Source organism: Hirundo rustica, chromosome 7, assembly GCF_015227805.2.
Source record: "Hirundo rustica isolate bHirRus1 chromosome 7, bHirRus1.pri.v3, whole genome shotgun sequence".
Taxonomy (NCBI): Eukaryota; Metazoa; Chordata; class Aves; order Passeriformes; family Hirundinidae; genus Hirundo; species Hirundo rustica.
Window position 1 is genome coordinate 15,273,854 of NC_053456.1, and position 26,801 is coordinate 15,300,654.

At 40.0% G+C, this 26,801-nt stretch overlaps 1 protein-coding gene across 2 annotated transcripts in view; it reads right to left on the reverse strand.

The window, feature by feature from the left end:
• USP37 (ubiquitin specific peptidase 37) overlaps positions 1 to 26,801 on the reverse strand; it is a 33,637-nt gene that overhangs the window by 2,243 nt on the left and 4,593 nt on the right. For both annotated transcript variants that reach the window (XM_040069848.2, XM_040069849.2), the window contains exons 4-23: positions 26,124 to 26,224; positions 24,703 to 24,884; positions 24,272 to 24,346; positions 23,655 to 23,752; positions 22,090 to 22,174; positions 21,018 to 21,179; positions 20,428 to 20,559; positions 18,564 to 18,687; positions 18,110 to 18,315; positions 16,917 to 17,034; positions 15,659 to 15,738; positions 14,983 to 15,147; positions 13,464 to 13,529; positions 12,395 to 12,545; positions 8,361 to 8,613; positions 6,237 to 6,403; positions 4,353 to 4,413; positions 2,103 to 2,218; positions 1,215 to 1,284; positions 564 to 702 (exon numbers count right to left, since the gene is read on the reverse strand). In XM_040069848.2, the coding sequence (XP_039925782.1) occupies positions 564 to 702; positions 1,215 to 1,284; positions 2,103 to 2,218; positions 4,353 to 4,413; positions 6,237 to 6,403; positions 8,361 to 8,613; positions 12,395 to 12,545; positions 13,464 to 13,529; positions 14,983 to 15,147; positions 15,659 to 15,738; positions 16,917 to 17,034; positions 18,110 to 18,315; positions 18,564 to 18,687; positions 20,428 to 20,559; positions 21,018 to 21,179; positions 22,090 to 22,174; positions 23,655 to 23,752; positions 24,272 to 24,346; positions 24,703 to 24,884; positions 26,124 to 26,224 (2,551 nt within the window). The remainder of the gene's footprint in view (positions 1 to 563; positions 703 to 1,214; positions 1,285 to 2,102; positions 2,219 to 4,352; positions 4,414 to 6,236; positions 6,404 to 8,360; positions 8,614 to 12,394; positions 12,546 to 13,463; positions 13,530 to 14,982; positions 15,148 to 15,658; positions 15,739 to 16,916; positions 17,035 to 18,109; positions 18,316 to 18,563; positions 18,688 to 20,427; positions 20,560 to 21,017; positions 21,180 to 22,089; positions 22,175 to 23,654; positions 23,753 to 24,271; positions 24,347 to 24,702; positions 24,885 to 26,123; positions 26,225 to 26,801) is intronic.

The window sequence follows — 26,801 nt, forward strand, 5'->3', positions numbered from 1 at the left end:
AAGCTTTTGTACGACAACAAACCACTACATAAGATAGCCCTGAGGGAATCGGCAACTGGATTTACTCCACAAACTCAAGCATTACAAATCCTGGCAAAGAGAGATATCTTATCTGACATCTCCAAGCACCAGCAAAGACAGAAGAGGGGGACACAAACCTTCTTTGGTTCTGTGTGCCTGAAAACATGTAATTTCTACCTACAAACCTCATTTCTGCTGTGTCCTGAGATGACTGTGGCTGCAACAACACAACTGTTAGGAGCAGGGCTAAGAGCATTTATAAATATCACAGCACTCAAGGAAAAAAACCAAGCTCCATTATGACTCCTGGTGTAACACATGCACCAAGATGCTGAATCCCGTTCTTAAAACACAATTTAATGCATTTGTTAAAACACTATGCATTACTGACATGCAATCCCACATCTCTGAACTCAGAGCACTTAAATTTTGTCATTCTGGAGGCATTTTTCATCCCAGCAGAGGACCAGAGGAAGAAGAGAAGCCCACCTCCTCACAAACAGCAGGTAATTTCTAGGACCAAAATTCCCCAAGACACCTACTTGTGCATGTAGAAGAAGATGTATCCGCTTCGGTCTCTGTCGCACTGAACGGTGGTCTCTAGAGTTCTGGAGACTTCCAGGTCATTGTAGGTGAACCAGGACTGCTTCTTGATATCATAGACATCACTGATATAATGACCTTAACAACAGAATCACAGAATGGTTTGGGTTGGAGGGGTCTCAAAGATCATCGTGTTCCAAACTGTCTGCCATGGGCAGGGACACCTTCCACTACATCAGGCTGCCCAGAGCTTTATCCAGCCTGGCTCTGAACACTTTTGGGAATGGGGCAGCTACCAGTCCTCTGCACACCTTTGCATGTTGCACTTCAACCAGCCAGCTGGTTAGCTAGGTATCCCGGTCCAGCCACCTATGACAGATTTAAATGCTAAAAGATATTTAAGATCCTCATCCCTCAATCAGCTGGTAACAAGCACAGGCAGTTCTATGGAGCCCATAAACTGTACGTCTCCTGTCTGCCACAGTCAGGCACCCTCATATCCCCAGCCTGCTCTCCCATCAGCAGGTCGTGACAGAAGATTTGCTTTGCTGCCTGAATTCTTCCCTATAAATAATTCTGCTACGGTAATTCTGTATTACAGATTCTTCAAGCTAGGTAAGAGATGAAGAATAAAATGTGGTATCTTTTACCTGAGGATGATGTGCTTCCGATATGGCTGACGATGCTGATGAGACGATAGGAATGAGGAAGCTCTCCTGTCTGGGGAAAAAAGAATGCTTGAAAGCTTTAATTATTTTTTTTCCCCCACATAGCTTATGGACAAGATGAATTATACCTGAGATATCAACTTTGGCTACTGTAATCAAAGCTGAAACCCAGTGAAGGACTACAGAAACAAGACACCCTGGTTCACACCAAACAAGGAGTCCTTCCAGAAGTGGGAAATGTGTATTTAATCTATCAGCAAGCCAATGAACATGCAAAGGAGCCTCTCTGACCTCAGAACAGATGCTGACATGAGCTCTACACTGCAAAGTTTTCTAAACAACCATTTCCTGAGCAACTTCCACTGATGTCAGAATTAATCCAGCAAATAAACAGAAAAGCCAAAAAGGAACACCATGCTTACTTCTGAAATATCAAAGACATACCATTGATAATGGTACACAGATTCAACAGCTAGTACCGGATATGTAGTCCAAATTCTCTTGTCCTGCACCTGTAATGTCAGTGGACAACTGACCTCTTTACAAACATGCTCTTTCTATCAATGGCTTTTGACAATCTATTTTTTAATAATCTCTTGACCAGGAAATGTTACTTATAAAATTCACTGACAATACTGCTAAAGAGCATTTCTTAGAGAAACTCAGAAGGTCCCTGCAGCCCATTGCTGATTTTTTTTTTTTTTTGGTAATTAAAATAACATAGTAAGACTTATGGATAGAAATTTTCTGAGTTTTCACTTTAGAATATTGAAGACTTTTCTAGCCTCTCTACCTGCACTGTAAAACTACCTTCAATACTATAAAGAATAGCTATATTTCTCAGTTGGCTTTTGAAACCATGGATCACACCTCAGCATTTCTTTTCAGCTCTTCTGCTTCAGCTTCTGAATACTCCATGTCCAGAACATCCTCATTCCCAGAGTCTTCATCAGAGCCAACGCTGTCCAGGAGAGAGCTGTTGAACTCTAGATAGCAAGGAAACAATGATAACTGCGTGAGAAGCTGTGGACCACACAGGAATTCACAACAACGTTGAGGTATATCTACCCACATAAAGGTGTAATAAAATTTCAAGCTTCATTTTCAAGGAAAACCGGGGATACTGGAATTTCCACATAAAAGCTCTTGCCCCTTTCCAACTTGTCAGAGCAACAGTTAAGTATCTTGGAATTAATTTTAGCACCATCTCCCTCATACTTTTCCAAAAGGGCACTATGGCAATGAAAGGTGTGTGATAAAAGAGCAGTTAACACCCAATGGGCTCTGGAGCACCAGTGGGCTGCAGACAGGACAGACAGCAAAAGGAGGACAGCCAGTCTGGTCAGTGAACTGCGAGTTCCTGCAATGAGAAGCTATGAATTACAGTTTTAACTATAAGTTGCATTAACAAAGTGCATTTTTGAATTAAAACTGGCATCAAAATGCTACTGCTGGCAGCAGGCATCTTTTCATTGTTTTCAATGGTAAGAAGGCTGCTCACCACAGGAACTTCCAGTTTGCTTGGCTGAGCAAAATGCACACAGCTTTCTGCAAAGAGCCGGAAGGCACCACTGCTCCCTGTACACGCTGTTCCAAACTTCACAGGGCTCTGCAGCTACCCAACTAATTTAAGATTTTGTACAGTTCTCATTAGGAGAGGTAGCTATGCTTTCACCAGTTCAATTAAAGCTATGGAGTCCCGGGTGGATGAGAAGTTGAGATTAACAGGACACTGCTCAGGAATTTTTTCTCATCTGTTTTCAAGAGACTATCACACCAGCTGTGATGGAGTTGTTTTGCCAAAGAGATTCTCACACTGTTTGTCCTGTTAAATCATCAGTCACTGGATGAGTATAATCTTCTTGGGAAGTTTACAGAAGACTCCCTTACATAACTGGGAATTCTTTACTGCTGCTTTCCACACGTCTTCGGGCTGTAGGGTAGACTACAGCCTAGAAACACAGCCGCTTTGGCAGGTCTGTGCATGAAGCACCTGCCGTTGCTAAAGGCCACTTCACCAACGGTGCCGGGATGACAACTGGTTCTTTGCTTATGGCATCACTGGGATCCCTCATAAGAGAAATGCGACCAGCTCTGTGTTCAAGGTTATGCTCCTCTCCTTGAACAACTGCTTCCCCTTGCCTTACGAACAGGACAGTAGCAAGGAAATGCTCGTGTTTAAGACAAGCAACTGCAAATCAAGGGGACTGAAAAGATCTCTAGCCTTGAATTCTTCCTGGATATGAATCAAGGAAAACCCAAAAATGACTGGTCACTTAGTCTGCCAGAGCTCAGGGTGAGGGATGCCTAAACAGCATTCAACTTACTTCTATTCAGGAGCTGACACAGGTTCATCCAGTAACAACTGAGGGCCTTTAAAAGGTCCTGAGCAACTACAGGTATCCTAACACAACACTTTATTATCCCTCCCTCTCCCTCTTTGGAGCAGGAATTCTCTCTCAGTTATGCTTTGCTCTGCCAGATTGTATGAAATCACTTGCATGCCAGCCTCACACAAATGTTAAACAGTGCCTGAGGAGGCCTACAGCACGGTCTGGATTTGGAGGGGACAGATAGTACATTTTGGGCGTCTTTCTTCACCCCCTAGAGCTATACCTTACAGTGAGGTCTGTTCCCCTCCCATCATGTATCTGATAGAAACAGCACTGAGTTATTTTTCCAGGCATTCATTAATGAGCCCTAAAATTCCAATGCAAGTAACAAATAATCTTTATGTTCTGACTAGGGCCATTAGCATACCGGCTTTGCTGGGAATGCAAAGTTTCAAGATCCACTGTGCTTTCTCTAAATTAATATTATGCCTTAATGTATATTATATACATTGCTTTAAATATATTATACATATCTTTCCATATATCTCTGTATCTAACTAAAAACTCAAGCGACTGAAGTAAGTAGTTTTTCAGCTTGAGCTTTTCCTGGCATTTGCTTTCACAACCAAGAATAAGAAAAACTGACCTTGAGCGCCAAACACAACAAAGCACACACCAAAAGAACATGAATCCCAGCTGTCCTACTGACAGTCAGGAGCTGCACTCATACACACATATCAATTTTCTCTCAAAAGCAACATACTGGAAGAACTGAAATAAGTTTCACCTTGTAGACTTAATTCCGTGGCTCGTTTGAGGTCATCATCCTCTTTCTGTTCTCGTGCCTCCTAATGGGGAGAGAACAAAACTTAGCTCATTGAGACATTTCACTGTTTAAAATTCTTGTGGTGCTCTTTTTCCATTGAAACTGTGCTGCTCTGGTTTCTACAACAAACTTGACATTGTAAATTAAAGGTTCTGTGTGAAGGAATGTTTGCAGCCACCGAGAGTCCAATGTTCCTGTGCAACAGAACCTGGGACAAACCTTCATTAAGGCTTGTCAAAGCTCCTGAAGTTTGGTATGCAGCAGAGCAAGTCTCCAGTAACACTAAATGCTTTCCCTGGATCATTAATTTGAAAAGCATCTGAATGAATTTGCAACCCTGCACTCAGGAAAGCTGTCACTTGCACACAAAGCTCCTCACACTTCGGCAAAATTTAGTCTACCCCTGACCAAAGCCAGCTGAGGGCATGGTCATTAAATCCTGACAGATTTTGTTATTTTTAAGCCATTTGAAAGTGGAGCCAGTGGTTCTATGTAACAGGTGTAATCCACAAAGGCAGGATGCAAAAAGACATCACTAAACAACCAGGTATTAAAAATATTACCATGACCAAGTAGCAAAGAAACCTCAAGTCAACAAACACTTCCAATGTTTGGATAATATCATGCCCCTAATTCCTCCCACCACTCTTGAAAGCCCAGAGCTATATAGCAAGCCAGTCAATAAAATTTAATGAGCTGGCTTCTAAATTTAGGGTTTGAGCGCTTCCAGCACACCTGAATGCAACACCCCAACTATGTATTTCAAATCAAGATAACCACAGCTACTGCATTTCCATGCCCAAATCATTAGAATAGCAGATTTTTGCTTCACAACTGTAGCAGAAACACTCTCAAAGGGCAGTTTTACATTATTAGCATGAGGCCTTTTATCTCACTATTTCCAAAGGATTTGGGAATCTTTGTTAAACTATTCAGCATTGATGAATCAAAGCTATGTCTGGCATGGAACATACCAACCAGCACCTCCTAATGAGTAATGGGAGAGAAAAAAAAAAAATCCAAGAGCCATGGAAACATCAGATCTCATAAGGAAAACCATGACAGCTTTGGTAGTAATAGAGAGCAGACAAGGGCACCTATTAAAGGAAGACCTAGCTAAGTGCTTGCTTTATTCTCTGCTGCTTGGTTAAACTCGAAGAAATCAGTTACGGGTCTTGCAATTCGAGTGGAATACAGACAGTTAGCACACAACCCAAGAACACCATTCTTTCCAAGCCTAATTTAAAGGACTTGTTTTCAACTAAATTATCTGGGATCCTTCTTCCACTTTACTAACAGGTAAGGATCACGTAAATGCTCTGTTCCTATATTCTTCATTGAGCATGCCCTGCTCGCTAGCACCAGAAATGCACCTAGGATAGACACATCTTTAGCCTGACCTGAAATGGCCATTCTTAGCCATGGCTTTGAAACCTGCCTCTTTCACTGAGTCTTGTCAAGACGCACTGCAAGAAACAATTGCCAGAGAAGCTAAAGCTGGGATGGGATCTTGATGTCAGAGAGGAAGCGTTTAGTTGAGGTTATCATTGTTTTTAATATAATGTGACACACCAGTGCACAAAGATGCATGGGGAGCCCTGAGAAATCTGTGGGTCTGTGATGTGATGGCACAGTTTTCAAAGCACATACAAAATGTGCCCAGATGTATCCAGTGTCATCAATCTACTGACATTGGAGCTAGAAGAAACCCAAACCTTTTTCCATCTGGTTATCTCAAAAAAAGCAGAATTCTTCTGCAGTTACTGCCTGAACGCAAGCTCTTCCTTTAGCTTTCATGTTTCCAATGTTGGGGAAGACAACTTAAGGAAGCAAACTATTTCTTACTTGCTCTTGCAGGCTTTGAGCCAGTGCCTGCTGAAGTTCTTGTTCTTCTCTCTCTCTCTCCATATCGTACTGCTGCAGCCAGTCAACCTCCCCTTGGGAGCCTTCTGGAGTTTTGTTTTCCTTATTCTCATCAAAATCTTTAGTTATCTCAGTGAAACTGGCAGGACCTGAGGAATCACAAAGTACAGTTATACTTTTCTGGGTCTTCTGCTTGTTAGCAGCTAAGCCCTCTTTAAATCAGCACAATCCTTGCAGCATAGTGACATCTATTGACAGGGAGCTCACCCGCCATAAAACACCCACACAAGAGTCAAATGCAAAGAGCTCCGAAGCGCAATCTTATACTCATTTTAACTGGTGCACAGTGAACTATTTGATTAATCCCTGAACCTGTTCTCTTCTTAGCCTTTTATGTTCAGTCAGAAACAACAAGTTTAACTACAGAAGCCACACACCACTAGGTTTCTGCAGCCATGAAGCTGACACCTGAATTTCTCTATAAGAAACTATGGATTATAAAAATTTGCATTGCGCATTATACCTTGGAGTACTACAGAGGAAGCCACAATAAAAGCCAAACCAGATGCAAGATGATAAAAAGCACAAATCTCAAGCACTGTTTAAATGTGCTACCTTTTGCTTCAGCTACGAGCCTCAATCCTATGTACAGCTTTAAAGGTGCGTGAAGATTATAAATTTTTAGTTCACCTTTAAAGTAAACACTGTGGCAGAAGTGCTTTACGAAACATCTGAAATTAACGTTCACTCAACTGCTGCACACACTCCTGCAGTTGCAGGACATTTGGATTGCTGCTTGCAACTAAGAAAGTGTCAGGACCTGCTCCAACAGCTATGAAGCAGCACCATGTGAAACTTCATGGTTTTGTCCTGTGCAGACTTCAACTTCTGCTTAGTTATTAACAAGGATAATACAAGGCAGTCTCAGTATCTGTTAACTCTTAACACAAGGCCAACAGCGCCAGAACCATAATCCATCAGTCTAATCTTTTAAGATGAAAAAACTCCCACAAGTTATTACACGACCTTTGAAAACTTCCAACATAAGAAGAAATACAAAACTTCTATTAAACACATACTTTTTGCTTAAGAGTCACAAAAGAGCCTTCAAATAATTACATAGCACTTTCCAAAGAAAACCTGGACAGAAATACGTTTATGTAGCCACATTCTATCACAACTCTCTCTCACAACACCATAAGCAACATTCCTGTAGAAAAAGGAGGGCACAAAGCAGGCTGATCTCATGCTAGCATTATTCTTATACAGCGCCTTCCATCAAGGCCATCAAGAGCTGCTCATTGAAACAAGTATCATTTTTGGTAACAGTGGGTTATTCTGCTGTTAATTAACCTCCTGGCTCTTAAGAGGACACAAGCATATTGTTGGTCTCTTTTTCCATGTTAGTGCAATTAAAAACTTGACTGCAAGCATGTAGCACTCAATAAATGATAAACCACTCCAATTTCCTTCAGCTGGCTGAAGGAAGACTCAACTTCCCCAGACTGAGATCACACAGGCTCCTCCTTGTACTTAACCACGTCTCTCTGTCAGAGGCCGTAATTCACCTGAGTCTCTTAAGCTTACAAGTCTACTCTCACATAAAAAAGCTTTAGAAAAAAATACAGAGATACAGTTAAATTCATTAGTAACTAGTGACAAAACAGCTGCATTTATGAAAGCATTCTATCCTTATGCCGCCACGTGAACACTGCTACTGTGCTGCCCAGGCTACAACAGCTACAGAAATAAAAATACTTTCTGCTTATGAAGCAGTCAGTTCTGGACATGGCCAAATATTAGGAAATTGAATTGTCTGGCACAGGAGCCTCTGGAAGCATGCGTTAATGTGTAAAGGGAAGAAAAAAAAAAAGAAAATTAGCTTTGAATCATGGAGGTGACAGACTTACAAGAAAATACATTTTCACAGTTTGATGAATTAAATTCTTTATACACAGGAAAATGATAAAGTTTAAGTTCCTAAAACTCTGAGCAAGTCAGGCAGTTTCAGCAGTGCACTTATATCCAGTTCCTACCACCAACCTGACGTTGTCAGTGACCTGCTTTAGCCCGCTAGAGTCTGGTAAGATCGTTACTTTACCTTACCTGAGTCTAATACTGTTTTGGGTTTCTCCATCTCCATAGGTTCCAGGTTTTCTGGCAATTCCTGAATTTCATCATCTCCAAAACCAGTGTCTGGGCTGCTTGTGGGCTTATCTTCATCATGGCTCAGAGACAGAGAAGCTTCCCTTTTGCTAATCTCTAAGACAGCCGCTAGCAGTTCATCTTCACTCATCCCATCAAAACCAGCATTACCCAGCTCGGGTTTATCACCCTCCATTTTACTTCTTTTTGAACCCTAGAGATGAATGGAGTTATGATTAAGTGTTCAAATAAACAGGTATATAACATCAGTTTTACATTTCCATGGAGATTTATTTTTATTAACCCCAGGGAGTGGGAGCTTGGCACTGTCAACACTCAACACAGTTACATGAGACTCAATGGAGAGACAGCCTTTGTAGCTACACTTACTCCACATAAAAAATACTTAAATATGCACTACAACCAGTTTTTACAGGCCTTGTGGATTAACATACACAAGATAACTCTTCCCTTCTCCTTCCTTTCCTTCAAAATGTGTTTCCCTTTTAGGTTCTGATGAATTCTCAAGCCTCTGCCAAATCGATACTGAGATACGAGCAGGGAAATTGCAAGTTTGTTAAAAAAGGATGAAGAAGCAACATGAGAATAACTGAACTCAAATACAGAGATGGAAGAATAGAAACTGAAATTGAGCAGGTATGAAGAGCAATTCAAATTTGGTTTCATGCTGCAGATTTGCCATATGAAATCTTGATGCGAGTAGAGGAAGGAGGGCAGGACTTGTAAAACAGTAAGAAAACAGTTAAACAAGGAAAAGGAGAATTATTCTTTCCCAAGGAGAACAGAATAATTTTCAATTGTAAGAATGAAAAAACACCTTAGTCTTAATCTCAATTCTCCTTTTTATAGTTCATTTTCCTAAAACTGATGCTCATCAACTCCTACACAACTGTGATTTGCAAATAATATAGTAATTTCAATCATTTTGATATTAACTGTTAATCAGCAGGTAAACCTCCATGTATGCATGTTTACACAATTACACTATTTACCATATGCTTAGAATTCCTTTTCCTATATTATGTTAAAAATGGGGTAAGAGTTTCTATTAAAATGTACTTATCCAGATCTTATTCCAAACTGCATTAGGATGGATCCCAGAACTTTGTTAAAATGAGCAAAATTACATTTTTACTGCTGCTTTTTACTCAAATATAGCAAGCATTTTGTATTAAAAATGCCTTATCAAACAAGATTAGCAAATGAATTAGCCAACTAAACTGCTTGTTCTAGACACGTTGCCCTCCAAGAATTAGAAGTGACAAATTTAAACCTCTCTCCTCACAGCTATTTATGCACTGAATAAGTAAAGCAGAGTACCTGGTTTTTAAGCTTTCTGATTTCTCTCTCTGCACCTGTAGGCTACCAACATCAAAACTGCTCAGCTCTTCAGCAAACCCTAGTTCCAGGCTCTATGCCAACAACTACCACTAATTCAGTGGCTAGACTTCAAAGACTTGGCATCATCTGTGTGTTATTTGAATACAACTTTTCTACTAGACATTATTTGCATAGATTTTAAATAGCTTAGGCTCTAAGACAGGCTGCTTTAAGTAAGCATTTTAAAGAAGTCCTTTAAATACTACTTCATCTGCAGAAGCAGAGATCACAGGAATTGCAGTTCTGCCCTGTTTAGCTGGATAACTGCTATTTGGCCCTACCACCCAGTGCTATATACAGATGTTATTCCAGCTGTTCTCCCACATGGCAGGGACATTTTGCAAGGAGTGCCTGGCAAGGGATGTACTGGTCAGACAAAGTGACCACCAAGCCCTTAATGCAACCCCATCCACAGCTGTTTTGAGAATCATACCAAGAGAATGGTGCAGCAACAGTATTGCCACTTCCAAAAACCAGGACCAGGTCTCCCAGAAAAACACTGAGAAGGTCAGAGAACCTGGTTAATGGTAACAGACAGTTGGTCAGGCCTGTGGCTGAGAAGTGGCCAATATGCGTGGCCACAGAATAAAATAATTTATGTAGAACCATCACCAATGGTGTCTCTTTCCCACAACAGGCTGTAAAGCCTGTAATTAATTTGTTAGTCAAATCAGTGTGCTTTATTCCCACAATTTTTGCACTTACAGGGCTTGTGCAGTAGAAACTACCTACTCTTCCTCACAAACAAAACTCCCGGAAGGATCAGTAAGGAGAGTCTGAAATACCCTTTCTGTATATAAGGGGGACTTCAAAGACAAGGTTGTTTCCTTCCCTCAGCTGCAGCCAGGCTTAGATGTGCCATGCAGGACACAGCAGCCTCAAGATCTTCAGCAAAGGGTTTTCTGTGTTTTCCCACAGTAATCCATTCCATCCCTACATATCCCGACCATCAGGAAGTTTTCCCTAATATTTAATCTAAATATTACTGTCTGCAATTTAGTCTATTACTTTTTGTTCTACCCACCACAGGCACAGAAAAACAGCTCAAGTGCTTCTATTAACTTCTTCCCCTTCCTTGAAGACACAAGCCTTGCTTACATTTTTCTTTAAACTAAAGACCAAACTGAAGACCACTTGCCTGCTCTTTCTCTCAAAATCTTCCTTTCTAGACCTCTGACCATTCATGTTCCTCTCCTCTGGCCCCTCTCCAGTTAATCTATAACTCTTTTCAGTCCAGAGCCCAAAGATGGATACAGAACTCCAGCTAAAGCTCAATTCTGAGGAAAAAAGGAGGGTTACTTCACACAATGTGTATGTAGGCTATGGTTCTGTCTAGATACTTCTACTTTCAACCTGCCTGACTGTATGATTGACTGTCACCTTTCATGCCCTTTCTGAAGGCCGACTGCTTTCCCAGCTGTTCCCATCCCACATATATAGTCAATTAATCCTGATAAGATTAGCACCTTTAGCCTGTTTCTACTGAACAACCTCTCCTGTTTTAACGCAGTTTCTCAGATTTGTCAAGATCATTCTTATCTGTAGTTCTGAGTTTCATCAAATTGGCAGTTCTTCCCAGCTCTGGATCTCCTAAAAACTTAATACTCAGTATCTGTCGTTTATTAAATACTGGGTCAGGATCCTCCCTTGGTTTGATTTTTCCTATCAGATCAGAAACTGTAGATATCTACCTCTTGTTACCTACTGCTATTAATCCAGATTTACACCTGACCCTAAATACCATAATCAAGGCCACAAGTCTCTGCTTGATTAAAATAACCCTACAAGCATTGTCAAAAAGTTTAGTGAAGCAAAAGCTTTATAGAAGCAGAGATGAAAGAAACCTGTCCTAAGCACTAGGCCTGCAGCACTCTCAACAGAAGAAAGTGGTACTGCAAGATAATCCTCTAAGCTGCTTCTATTCCCTTCTGGGTCATCACTTCTTCCCACACAACTCATCTACCTGCTAATACACTGCCCTGACACAGGCAAAAAAGGCATCTTGGCAGCGTTAACACTAGTCACAAGGAAAAGCTCAAAGGCAATTTGAAATTAACCGTGCCATTACACCAGTGAACTTGGTCTCTTCACACTTCCATGTGTCCGCCTCCAAAGACTGTTAGTTTCAGATTCTAAAAGCATTTTAAAAGCCACACTTGAAGGAGGCCACAGATTAGATGTGCATTAAATTCTCTCAACTGAATATTTTGCATAGCCCAACTCATACTGGATCTAATTTAATCAAGGGCTTTACTGCATACTTTTATTATTGACAGCACATTATACCTCAGCCCAGGAACATTATTAGTGCAAGTTACCCAAAGGACTGACCAAACTGCTAAGCAGCAGGTACACATAACCTGAAAACTCAAGTTCAATTGCAATGCAATTACTTCTGTTCCCAGTGGGAACCCAAGACAACTGTAGAGAGAGGTCAATTAGCAAAGCACTCCCTTCTGGCATTGCAGTGCTAATTAGGAGGGAAAAAACCTCATCTGACATAAATTTCACTCAGATTATGCTAAAAAAAGCATGCAGCAGACATGAGCACATACAGGACCTAGTACATGAAAGTTTGTGGGTTTTTCCCTTACCTTTTCTGGCTCTTCCTGCAGCTGTTGCTGTTCTCTACTCTGTATGTTACACAACCTTTGGCTATGGGCAACAGAGCGTTTCAGTGGCTCATCATCACTGTCAGAATCTACATAGAGTGCTGCAGAGCTCTTTGACTTGAAAGTGTATTTTCTGTAAATTAAAAACATGGCTATAAAACTTCACAGCATCGTTGCGTCGTACAAACACGTCTCAAAGTAACTGCTGAAGCAGTGCTTTCACACTGTTCAACTGGGGAACAAACTGCAACTACTGACAGTGACAATTTATTAACACGGCAGTCAAGGTTTTCAGAAAAGCTGTGTTTTTATTGGGTTAACTGACATATCTACTTGAAGCCTGCAATAATAGTTTACAACATTAAAAGTAACCAAGTGTGGCTCTTGCTTTTGAGGCCAAGGATTCTGCACTTTATTACCTTGCAATCCCAGACTGAACTCATGAGACAAGGCCACATTAACACAGAGGATTTGGCATAAATCATTTGACTTTAGTTTTTTAAGCTGGACACAGGACTTCTCACAACATTAACCAGATATTAAAAGTACAAAAATGCACCAATTTTTCACTTTTCCTGTTTATTCTTCCATTAAGACAAATTCTTGCTTCTTAAGAACAGAAGACAAAGGAGTCTGGGGAAGCCACCATTTCATTTTATTAGCATACCTGGTCTTTAAGCATCCCTCAATGCACAACCATCCACTGTGATATCACATTTTTCACAGTATCAAAAACTGGCTGTCTCATCTTTGCAAATAAGCTTAGGGAATCAACCACCTGTTTCCAAAACACCCATTTTGGCTCCACAGAGTCAAAACAAAGAGCTAGATTGCAAAAGTAGGAGTAATTTTTCCTCTTAAACTAGGCAAACTGCACCATTGATGTTAATTTCAGTATCATGTAACACCAATAAAACTCGGATATGAAAAAAGAGAGTAGCTGAAATCATTTACAACATAAAAAACAGGAAAGAACTATAAAATCTAAAAATGCCTTAGAAACTATGCCACAAAACCCCAGGCCGTTGGGCATTTCAGAGCTATAACTCACCTACAAGGCGTGGAAGTGCTTACAGTACAGGAATTCACCATCTGGGAGGCTTTCAATGGACGGGAACTATTGAAAGAACAAAATATTTATCAGTCTTTAAAAAATAAGTGTTTACTTGTCTGCTATGCATGCAAATCCATGACCAAAAGAACAAGCAGAATACCATTATGTACTTGCTAATTGCTTAGATTTACAGTAGTAACTTCATCACACTATAAATAAACAACAGTTGTTCAAAACCATGTATAATCCTTTAAACTTGATTCACTTCTGGGCGATGCACCCTTAGGGACCAGCTCATAAATTAAAGGCTCTCGGCTCCCATGTCAAGACAACTCATTCCTTTATATTTTATTCCCACCAGCACTTGAGTTCCTGCTCCCAAACCACAGTCTCCTCCTGTTGTCTGGATCAGCCGGTTTTCTGGCATATCCCACATCTTAATTTCTCCTGCCTTACCTAGATTCCTCTGAACCAACTTCCTGCTCCATTTAATCCTTTCATGGGCTCCTCAAAGTCCATCACTATCACTACACATCTATCAAACAGATGGTAGCCACTGCAGAAATCTTTTCCAATCGTCCCCCTAAACCAGGGCTGCTTCTCTGCAGCCTAGCTCCCCCTTCCACTCCCTGGTCAATCACAATGGTTTCTATGACTGAAAATAACTCCAAACATTAGAAAGCTATTTCCAACTTGTTTTCAAGTATTGCTGCTCTGGCTAGCATTAACTGCTTGAGATTTCTACCATTAAAACAAACTCACAGGAAACATCCACTTACATCTGAAAGCACCACTAAACATTTGGCACAACACCTGCCACACTGCTGAACATATGCACCAGATGTGTCCTAGCCCACAGTGGATACCCTGGCTATGTCACTCAGCAGAGGCTACAAGAAACCTAAGGGTTTCTTGGTCCTTATTCTGCCACATGCTTCCTGTGATAACTGGCACATTTAATCTCTCTGTCACAGGTCAGGCAGCTGTACACAAATAACACTCAAAAGGAGTGAAAAGGAAAAGGAGAGAGTATTTTCAGCATGCAAAGTGCTCAGACACTACAGTGGCACAGGAAAGACAACGAAAAATGAAATGACAGCACAAGAGGTGCAAGTGGAAATTGGCAGAAAAAAGCAGGATGTTTTGTCTTCTAAGCAGATTTAGAGTGCTCTGAAGGGAAAGGTAATCTAGATGACTTTGGACTGAGAGGCCTACATTTTAAAAATTACTAACAGAAGTGTTCTTAAAAAGAAAATAAAGCTACTTTCAAGCACAGTGAAGACTATCTTTCCAAATATTCCCTAGATAATGCCCAACCATCTCTTCTTACTGCTTCTATCATGCTTCCTTTCCGAAACGTGTTCCTATGACAGCAGCACTACAAGCTAGCAACACACACCTGAAGCTGCATAACTGTAACGTTTCCTTGTACAGGCATCCTCTGGAGAAGATCTGCCAAGCGCCAACCTTGTGGCATACATGATTAACACAGCAGGGACCAAAGCTGTACACTTACATGGCAGAATGGACGCTCCATCCCAGTGTCAGTGGCAGCCTGGTGCTCTCTGTACAGTGGGAAAGCAGGGTTAAGTATCTTGGAATAACCACCTGCTGCCCCACTTTATGGTTGAGAGACAATGCCACGTTGAAACTGTATCGTTTCAGATGAAGAATCAGGACCCTGAGAGAGATGAGAGAATGACAAATGTTAATCTCATGACAGAAGTCAGAGAAAATCTATTCAAAATCCAAGTAAGTCTTTTTTCAAAGGCATTCACCTGACCAAGACAGATAATCATAGGCAAATGCTGACCATCTCTTCTCTGCAAGACACAGGTAATTATGCCCCTGTTCATCACTCAATTTGTGCAGTATTAAAATTCCAGAATATATTTACTGTATCTGCTTCGTTCACATCCCAGAAACCCCAAGAAAATGGGAAGGGGAAAACTCAGTCCTCCTTGTGTAGTGATAGGGAGGAAGAAGCAAGCACGGCTGAGGGTTTCCAAGGGGTTCTTTAGGGTGAAACTCAAGGACAGCATGAAGACTGACTGCAGGTGCACCTCTCACTGACCACTGTACACACTGTCCTGCTCATTTTCCCAGCTTTACTCTTCAAGGGATTTTTGTTGCTTGTTACTTTTTTGTAACATATGCCTCCAGGAAGAAGAGGAACAGGCGTCACCATTTACCTGGGAAGTCTGTTGAACTTGTGTGTGACAACAGCAGACTTTCCATTGCACTTCTCACAGGAATACTCAATCTCCTCTGCCTGTTTAAGGGCGCAGAGAAATGATTTGTAGAACCAAAGAGAAATGAAACAGATCTCAACTAAAAATACATCACATCTGTCACACAAACTCTTCAAAACAGCAGTAACCACTTAAAATTATAATCACCTTTAACTTGACCTTGTGAGAGGGCATTTAGTAAGAGAACAGGCAGCACAACTTAAAATTTGACATCATATCCACTAATACAGGCGGAATTCTTCTTGCAAGTCTACTTGCAAGAAGACCAGGGAATGAGTCACCATAAAGACACGAATTAGCTACCAAAGAGAGGGGACAATCTTGTGAGGTTAACAGTTTTCTCTCCCATACACAGGATTTGTTTGGGTGTTTTTTTCCCCTAATTACCTGTGGTGGAGGATGGTGCCATGGAATTTTCTCCCTCTTGTTCAAAACCTCTGCTTTGCTCCTCAGAAGCTAACCTCATCTAAACTTACCAAGGTATGCTACATGAGAATAGAGTTCTGAACAGACTTCAAAAGGGGAAGCATCCATTTTCTGACATTACATAACTTGCCCATCAAACATTCCTATAGCCCTTTACCTGAAGCGAAGCCAAATTACAATTTAAAAATATTCCTAAAATTGTTATCTTGTAAGACCTCCAGCAGCTTTTTCTCTCTGTTGAAAGTACTATGTATACAGAGAGGAAAAAAAAGGTTTGTCTCGAGATATGACAAAACACAACACCAATTCACAGACGTATGGCTTCACCTTGAAGCTCTGCTTCCAAAAGTAAACACCCACATATTACAGCTATTTATTTTTTAAAATTATTGTACCTGCATGACCTTTTTCCTCCATGCTAATTAAGGCTTGTACACAAGCTGCTGAAGCATCCTAGCCCAGGAGAGGTAGCAATTCCTGAGTGATTATCTCAATCTGACAGCCTCCCTTCTCTCCTCTGTATTTGTTTACACCTCAACTCTTTCAGCACAAAATTGGGAAGTTCACCTATTTTACATCAGTTAATTTTTGCACAGCATTTTACAGTAAAAACTTTTATATGCTGTTAATGGACAAAGCTCAAAAAAGTGCAACGCTATCTCACATGCCTGCAAAGCACTGCCATACAAACTAATATTCAGCTGTACAATCAGAATTTCCATAAGGTATATAACCTACACACACTCCACACAATCACCCTGAAAGTACATACCCGAAAAAAGAGGTCAAGAGAATCCTGGATCGACCGGGAAGGAAGGAACTTCTTCCTTCGAGGAAGGTCAATGGAGAGGTCATTAAACTGTTCTCGTTTAGTGACTGTTTCACCACACCTAAAAAAGAAACAAGTCTGTGCAAGTCTGATGAAAAATAAACTTGAAATTAATGAACACTTGCATGCTTTAGGGCAAAGTGACTTCCCAGTAAACATATACTTCTTGATCATCCTATTTTTACTCATCAAAATGGAACTGTTTGATACTCAGGACAAAGACGGATCTTGCAATTTCTTTTTGATGCTTTAGAAGTTGAAATATTTGCGCAAGGGTAAGAAAGAAAATGTACAGATTGCTTTGGAGAAGCAAGGTGACTGCTACAGCTGAACTCATCTTCATTCAGTATTCTCAGGAGAAAATAAGTAAGCCCAGCCCAGTTTAGCAGAAGGGAAGTGCTACAAATACTTTTAAACTGTTCTTATAAACAGAAGAGTTGAGTCCATCTAAAAAACCAAAACCAACAAAACACCTTAATTTTTCTTACATTTCATTTTTCTTAGGGGAAAAAACCCCAAAACCTACTACAGTCATTTTTCTTCTGTAATTATTACCTGGATGCACTTTACTTTCAATTGTTCTGTGGAACTGATTAAGCATACATAAACTATTATTCCCAAATGTCTATGTTCATAAAAACTCTGGGGAATGAAACATTCCCATATGGAAATCTGCTGCACAGGTCATACACAATGAATGCCCAAACATACTGGTTTACATCTTTTTCTGCAAGAACATAGAGAGACAGAAGAAAATGCCATTCCCTGGAAGCCCTTAGAAAGATCAAATTTAAAACATAGCTCCCCCCTTTTCCTTTCTTTTTTTAAGAGGAAACATTACTTGGCTGAAGCTCCCTTTTCTCTCCATTCCTATGCAATTGGTACACAAAGAGCACAGCACAAAAGCTTTCCGATGGACATGCCATGAAGAACTAGGTGGTATGATACTGGTTGAATAAAGGCAGTGTGGTGTGAGGTTTACAGCCCTTGTAGACAAGAGAGTATTTTTCTAAATATCTAGCTTTGGATAAAACACAGTTCTTAATTCTGGTTACAACCTGCAGACGAAGTCATATCAGATGGGAACACTTCCTAGTCCTAAGATAAGTGTAAGGAAAGCTGTCAAGCACACTTACATTTTGCAAATGATAGAATGCTGAACCTCAAACTCTAAGTTACTGATAACAGGACATGTATAAACTTTGGTGGCTGAGAGGTCATCAGAAGCACGCCCTGGCGAGTTATCCTCGTTAGGGACTGGTTCACTCTTCCAAGTTTTGTTTAACTTTTCCATGTCTTCCTTCAGCTGATCCAGACACTGGCTCAAGAACTCATGTGCATCCTAGAAACAGGGCAAATGCAATAAAAGAGCTTCATATAACTGCATTCAGTATTTTTCTCACACACATAGAGACTGGGGAAATTATGTTTAATTCACTGCATTCAGTAATACTGAGGCAGTTCTGCTCCAACAATCACTGCCATTCAACCAAAAGTCACTGTCAAACACAGCTGAAGCTTGACAGGTGCTCAACGCAGTCCAAACACTGAACAAACTGCACATAACTGTTTCCAGACAAAGATACTTACATTCTGCATGTACCCAGAAAATCTCTCTGCAGTAGCTGAAATGGCACTTTTCACCTTCTTGAGCAGCTCTTTCTTAACCTCAGGGCTGCAGACATCCTTCTTAGCAAGCAGATGGGCAAAACGTCTGCAGAAGTCAAGGCAATGAAACACTGGTTGATTTTCCAGGACTTTAGAGAAACATAATAGAACTCTTGATACCTTATTTTAAGAGTTCCTAAAAGCTTCTCTCCTGCGATTAGTGGTTCAGGGGTTCTATATGAAAATATCCCACAGATAATTAACCTTTTCCATTTCAAGTATTTCAAGATCTCATTTGAGGCCATCATCAAACAGCACTCAAATGAAAAAAAAAAAACAAACCAAATCCACAATCTTTTAAGGTAAAGAGAAAAGCCTTATAAAGCTCTAAAAACTTATTTCTGCTCTTTTGCAATAAGAAAAAGACTCATAATGCTTTTTGAAAACATTTGTACTGATAGGAGATATGATATCACACAGTACCAAAATAAGCAACACAAAATCACTAAATTCAACTTGAATGGTTAGAAAGGTTTGATGTATTTTCTATTTTTACATTTCCACTCATTTCCAAGCTTTACTTCTTTCAGCAGTAAAACCTTTATAACAGAGAAAAAAGCTGTAGCAAAAAGAGCCACGAGGAGTTCCTTGGTTCAAGCTAGTATTTCTGTTAGCTTTGCTACAAAACTTTTGAAATGAACTTTACCTGTGCCTCTCAGCTACCGTGATTTAGTTATCTTTTATAACTGCTTTACAATTTCACAGGACACACACCAAATACATTCCAAGCACAAGTTTCAGTCCTGCTACACACATAGGATGGTGACAGGAAGATGTCACATTCCATGACACAAAAACTCCCAACCCAAAGACAAGGAAACCCCTTGCATCCCAAACCCAACAACTAATACCTAGTTACCCCAAGAATCTGATCTGTTTACTGCAGCTTGACAAGTTTCTGCTACTCTGCCAAACTCCAAGAACAGCTTGTGCTGTCCTAGCCCTCTACAGCTGCTCAGTGAAGCATGTTAGGAAACCACAGCACAGGTGATAAGCAATCACTGATCAACCAGAAAAACAGTCACCAGGTTAGATGATATAGCCAAACCAAGAGAAGACAAAGTAGATGCTTTGAGTATCAATTCTGACTTGTACAGGATTACACACTGCCCATTAGGTATATGGAGCACAACCTTCAGAGGTCTTTCTACAAGAATTAGGGAAAGGACATTTCAAGAGGCAGATGGAACAACCTCTGATCCCAAGCAGTGTAGAAAGATTTCAAAATGACACACCAAGAATAGAAAGTTACCTCAAAAGATATAAAAAATTATTAAACAGAAACACAAATGGTTCTGATAATCCTGAATCTTATTTAGTGACAGAAGAGAAATGAGGTGCACAAGAGAAAATATAATAAACATCCCGAATGGCTGAATTTAGAGAAGATTAAGTATGCAAAACTCAAACACTTTCCACAGCTACAAAACAGAAGGCAGATAAGCCCCCACACATCAGGTGAAGTTAGTGATCAGCTTAAAGTCTACCTGGCAAAGTTTTTAAAAGAGATTTTGCTGCATTTAACTTATTTTGCAATTTCTTACATTTTCTTCTGAAGCATTTCACTCTGCCACTAGAAATACAGTAAAAGAGCGCCTGTAACTCAGTATTCTAAGTTTTAAGAGCCAATTTCCTATTTCAAAAGAAAAGCTCCACCACGCAGAGCACTAGGATTTTTTTTATTACCTACACAGGCAAATGACCCTCTACAAAGATGCTTCAGCATTACCAAACCAGGTTCTCAGTAATGAAGGAGAAAACAGCTTTCACAGAAAGTGATTTTTACCTGATAAGTGCATTGAGTGGAATTTTTTTCCATGGGATACCCTGTTTGAGCAAATCATTAGCAAAAGACTGAATTGAAAATAAGGACTGTAGAATGGCATTCATATAGCAGGTGTTTCCCAAGTTTGAAAACCTGGAAAAAAAAAAAAAATTGAATACTTTGTGTCTGTAAACACAGCACTACTAACACATAGGAGTCACCCCAGCCACTCCCCCAGAGTTTCTTACAAGAGCTGTTCCCAGCCCTTCAGCCTAAACTGAAAACTCATGGGGGGCAACATTTATCAGGAAAGCACCCATGAGTTTCTACAATCAAACTTCAAAAAAATGCATATATATATATATATAAAAATAAATATATATATATATATAAAATCATCATTAAAGGAACTTGAACTACCTGAAATTGTTATGCCTCTGAAACTCCCAGGTTGTGAATTCAAGAATACATACCCTCCAAACTAAGAAAAGTCTTCCCTGCCTCAGTGTTCATTAAGTTCAGGATTATTTTTTAAATTAAATAATTATAACAAGAATGTGCATGCTCTGATGATCAAAGTATGCACGCTAGATAAAGAAAATTAAATTTACCCTTGCAACTGTTGTTGAGGATGGGTGGAAAGGGGCACTCGGGGTTTGTTCCACCCTGTGTAATCTTGATTAGATCTCATTTTTTTAACAGAAAGAGGAGCAGGCTGAGAAAGGAATCCCAGGCTTCTTTTGGCTGAAGAGGTCTGGCTGGATACACTAGACCTAGAAACATAAAAGCATAAGAAGGGTAAGATTTGTAATGCTCAGCTTTAAAGAGCTGTAGTCCATGACACTGGAATCACTACAGAAGTCAAGGACTGGTAAAGTCATACAAGCTAACTGGAATGTGTCACAGTGAAAGAGAAGTGTGACAGAGAACACCTCTGGAAAGAAGTGTTAAATTCTTAGGTTGGTTAAATTTCCTTATAACCACTGCTTTTCATGCAGTATAACCAAGTCTTTGGTCTTACAAACATTTAATAATTCTCCACACTGTATGAAGAGAGGAAGAATGATTACATAGTATGAGATCACTACTCCCAAGACGTGCTTAAAATTCACATCTGGGCCAGAGTCTCCATCTTCAGTCTCTTGCTCTTGTAATCTAATCACTATGGACCTCAACTCCTAACATTTAAACACGGACAATGCTTCTTTACTCCCTTGATCTTGTATCTCATCTGTCTAGGGCAGAGACCATGACTGCACAGCACCTGGCAAAGAAGAATCCCAAGCTCAGCAGGGTTTAGTATTTGCTAAAATACTGTTATTAAAATATAGAATTGCATGCCATTTATCTACTTGGGGAAAATGAAGCAAGGGTTCAGACTTAATTTCCAGAGTTTATATAGAATTTGAACCATCTAGAGTCATTCACAACAACTATAACAGACTTGAGTGATTTTATAAAGTCTTCCTGTTGCAAGCAGTAACCAGAGTTTGTAGATGTAAGCAGGGCAGTTGAAGACACACTGAAGAACAGGACTGTGCTCCTGAAGGGAAAACAAAAATCCTAACAAAACTCACCAAGTTATGCATCTAAGCACCATGAGATCAATACACAGGAAACTGAGGAGCTGAATTCCTGTGAAACAACTGCTCTTTACAGTGCATTCTAGTGAATCAGCCCTACCTGTCCAGGGTGGAACTGCCAGTGGAGTACTCTTTTGAAGAGGACCGACTACCATAAAAAGATGACGACTGCAGTGGTAAAACACCTTTAAAAGAGAAGGAAAGGCAGAGTGTTTTGTTCCAGGTTACACAGCTATTTTTACAATAAACAACTAGTTCAAAGTGTTTAGTCAAAAGGCTTAAAAATCCTCAAATAGTGGTTTCTAGAATTGGTTGAGAGTCTACTAATACATATGCTTAGAAGTACTAATATGAATATTAATGATATGTAAATAAAGGCATGATGGAATTTAAGGTATTCAATTCAATCTCCATCAAACTCAAAGTGCAATATGAAAAATTAAAAAGTCATTATCTTAACTATGATAAAGTTAATAAATCTCTTGTTCAGAGAGATAAGACACATGTACAGAAAACTCCTGATTTCTAATGCAGTGCTTTCAAAATTCAAGGAAAATATGCAGAAGTGAAAACAGTTTCTCTTCCCGCTCCCGATTCCACAGTAAATTACTATATACTTGGGGCAAAATAGGATTGTTTCATTGCTATGATATCATTGTGACAGATCCTGAGACTCTAATGCCTCAGATGGTGCCACATCAAAAAAATGCTCTCAAGAGTCAGAAAGCCACCTATTACAGTGAATCACAGTGTAATTTAGTTTGAATAATGAAAAACCGTTTGCTTCTTTTCCAGCCTGAAGTTGTTTGAGCCATGTGACTTTCTGAAATGCAGGTACATGAAAGAAGTTTGCAATACTGTTACCAGAACTTGAAGGGATACACAGACTCTAATTTCGACTCTGAAGACAAAACCAGATTTCCATTCAGAGGTAAACATTCACCTTACTGGCTGTTCCAGCAACCCATCTGTGCCATCAGAGATGCACTAAAAAATTAATGCATCTACCAACACTCCCCCATAAAAACAAGATCTTGAATGCATTCCTCTTTATGAGGAAAGAAGGTATGTATTCATAAAACTGGAGAACAGTGCTGCTTACTAACTTAGCTACATACTGTCAGTATTTCTGTATTGTCTGTAAAGTCTTGTCCCACAGCAGCACCCAGCAGAACTTTGGTACAAACAGGACAAAAGTCCTGGCCCCAGTGAGCTCCCCCTCTAAGTTCTGGGGAAGAGATAAGGAAGTAAAATCAAACAGTACACATTTTAATCACAAAAAACAGCATACAGTTCACATATGCATCAAGAGGAAAGTTTCAAAAATAAGTAAGGAAGCAAGCAAAACTGAGTTTACAGAAATCCCCTCCCAAGGGAAAGAGCAGCTTGGAACAGTTTGGAGCTGCTTGTTGGAATTTTCAAGCAAGCTGGCTCATGTGCTGTCATCAGCACTGAAGAATAAAATCAAGGCCACACTAGAGCAGGACAGGCTTTGAAAGGCAGGTTATTTGCATCTCATGTACAGCTCTGGAGGAAGCCACAAAGTTAATGGCCTATCAGATTAGGAAAAAACATCTCTGCAGCAACTCGCTGAACTAGTACCAAAGGGGTAAAATTGTACTGGTCAAGGCTAGGTATCATTTGGCTTTACATTCATTTTTTTACCTGATGTCCTATTCTCCTCAGCCTGCTTCAGGTTCAACTGTTTCTCTCTGCTACTATTCAAATACTTCCATGCTGGATCACTCAAGGCTTTATTATTCCTAGAGAGAAGAGTGGAAGACATTGCAGTTATGGAAGACATGGGACATTCCTGTTCAGTATTTACAACTTGTTTTGAACCATTTCTCTCCTATCACCTTTAATACTTGACCACGAGCAGTAGAACTGCACTCACATGTAAGTTTAGCCAATTCATTTAAACAAGCCCTCTTACAATTAAATCTGACTTCAAACACATGGAGCTGCCTCTTCAAGTGGCCGTTCCCCTTTATCAGTTTTGTTTTGAAAAGGGTCAAAGCACACATAATCCACATACAGTTCTGACTGACATAACTGACAAAAGATCAATGACACAAAATTTCCATGTGCCAGTTCATGCAAATCAGCTGCTGGAGTAGTTTGCATTTCCCTTATTAACCCTGAACACATACCTCATATTAAGTACCCAATGTGCTCTCAAGCTTACTGACCTGGTCCATGTGGCTGAGAGCATTCTATTCAGAAAAATATACCTTTACAAATAAACAAGGAATTTAAAATCAGAAACAACTGTTACTTACGTTGAAGAATCATTCTCTTTGGGATAGTCTTCGCTCATTTCTGAACCAGGGGGTTGTGTTCTTTTCCTCTTTTCACTAAGGACACAAAAATTTGTGGTCATTCTTTCTGAAAGATTAGTAAATGACCCTCTTTCAAGTGAACAGAATTCCTCAATGCTTTCCATGCATTCTGGACCTATCTTCTGCAACCTCCACTTTTATAGCATACAGAGAAGCATTTGGTATACCCAACTCTTAAGCTGTACTTAAAGTTCTAATGCCCATACCAGTCAGAGGCTATAAAAGGATGTATTAACATCCTGTTAAAAGTAACAGCAAATCTAGAGGAAGATTTATATCCCTTTATTATGCCTCAGTGTACTGAGTTCCACCTGTAGCTTTATCAAGAGATGGATTTTAAGAGTATTATAGTAAGAAGAAAACCCTCCTACCGATTCTCCAACAAGCCTGTCCTGTGAGGGACTGATGATGCAGGAGATGATGAAATGTTCACCCTGTTGCTTGGTGTTCCAGCTCCGGCAGAATTCTTAATAGAGCCTCTTGCTGGGGTACCCAGCACCTTCCGAAATGTATTTTCCTCCTTACTCTCCACAGTCACTCGTTTGGGAGGAGTCTGCAAAGCCCGAGTGGAGTGGGCCAGGGAGAAAACCCAAGAGTGAAAAAATAGGACCATCTTCAGTCTAATCTGATTTCCACCACCTTTTATTTGCTACAGTGTAGCACCTAGAAGCTGAGAGATGCTACTTGTAAGGGATTCTGAGAGTTTAAACACGAAAGACATCAGTAAAATTCTGAGTCATACAAGTCATAAGCATGAAACTACTGCAGTAACCACTTTCCCTTCTCATTTTCCAACGCTAAGTCAGTTGAACTTAAGTTTTTAAAATCTTCCTTACAAGCTTTGACATTAAAAAACCCAAGGCACGATTCCTAACTATCCCCAGATCAATCCTGGGTGGTATTACAATTAAAAATATTAAAAAGCTGGACTAAAATCCACATAATTAAAACAGTGCCCTGACCGCCTTGGGCCAAACAAACTCTACATGTGATGCAATGGAAAGAGGTAATAATTCGTTGACTAAGGAATGTTAGTCAATTTTAGACTTGAAAACTGAACATGTCTAATCTCACCACTGTATACACAGCCTCGAGTTTTTACAGTGAGATTGCCTTTGAGTAACATGTAAAATTTGTTTTGGGATAATGTCAGAAATAGTCTCCCTCAGGGCATTAACACAAGTATATTCACAGAGATAAGATATTAAATTAAAATCAGTAGATACACCATGAAATCTGGGGAGAAAAAGAAGAACAAAAATATTTTGAAGGAAAACAACTACTGGGGAAAAGTCCGTGAAATTTACACAAAAATGTGAGCAGAATGCCACAAATTCAGTAACTTTATTCTGATACAAACCTGGATCAGCTGCTTTTCAATGTACACCTTTGGCTGAAGTCTGCTGAACTCATTAAGACCTATGCTGACTAAGACATGGTCACACACATGTAAGGTGTTTGGCATAAAACAGAGATTCAGAACTACGCGAGAAGCAAGTCTCAGTCGAGTACTTTCTATTTCCACTTCTTCTCTGCCTAAAAGTTCTAAGTGAAGAACATAGTCTGACTTCCACAGCCAGACACTGACCTTTCCTACTCATGCAGATGTCTCCTCACATGCAAGATACAGCATTGCCAACCACCCCATACACATCTATTCCAAGCCCTCTAGATTAAAAACACTTTGGATGTAAAGTATCTACAAGTGCTATTACAACATACAGTAAGAGAATGAGAGGAAGAGAGGAATAGAATAAAACTAGAGAGGAAAAAATTGAATGATTTAACAAACCTGGTTCTCTATGTGAGAGAATTGCCTGTTAGCTTCCTTCTGCGTGGCCCTGCTGCCCAGGACACCTCCAAAGCTGCCAGATCCTTGTGAGGGTTTCCCAGCTGACAGAAAAGGTACACAGTATTTGATTTGATTGTCATTTAACTGACTGGGATTTTTATTTGCAATATGTTTAGCTGGAGCTGATTTTGGAAAGGGCAGGCTAGATTTCTTGCCAATGGACTACAATATTCTGAATGCACCGACATAAGCACATGTTTATGGATATCCCTCATATTGGTCATTTAGTCACTGGGCAGCGAACTTCCTATCCTTAAAAAGAACAAAATTAAGTAAGTAAAATAAAAAACCAAGAGACTGTGCATGGGTGATTAACAGACAATCTTTCAAATACCAACCACAATGTAAACAAATCCTGTATATTAACCTTTGATTATTGTTCAGCATGAGAAAGGTATAAAACAAAAATGGGGCCAGAAAGAAGCATTTACAGAAGTGAAAAGAAAGCCAGGAGGACAAAACGTGCTGAAGATGTGCGCTGGTTTTGGCTGGAGCGGAATTAATTTTCTTCACAGTAGTGACGCTAAGGCTGTGTTTTGGATTTGTGCTGGAAACACTGCTGATAACAGAGATGTTATAGCTGTTGCTGAGCTCTGCTCACAGAAGAGTCAAGGCCTT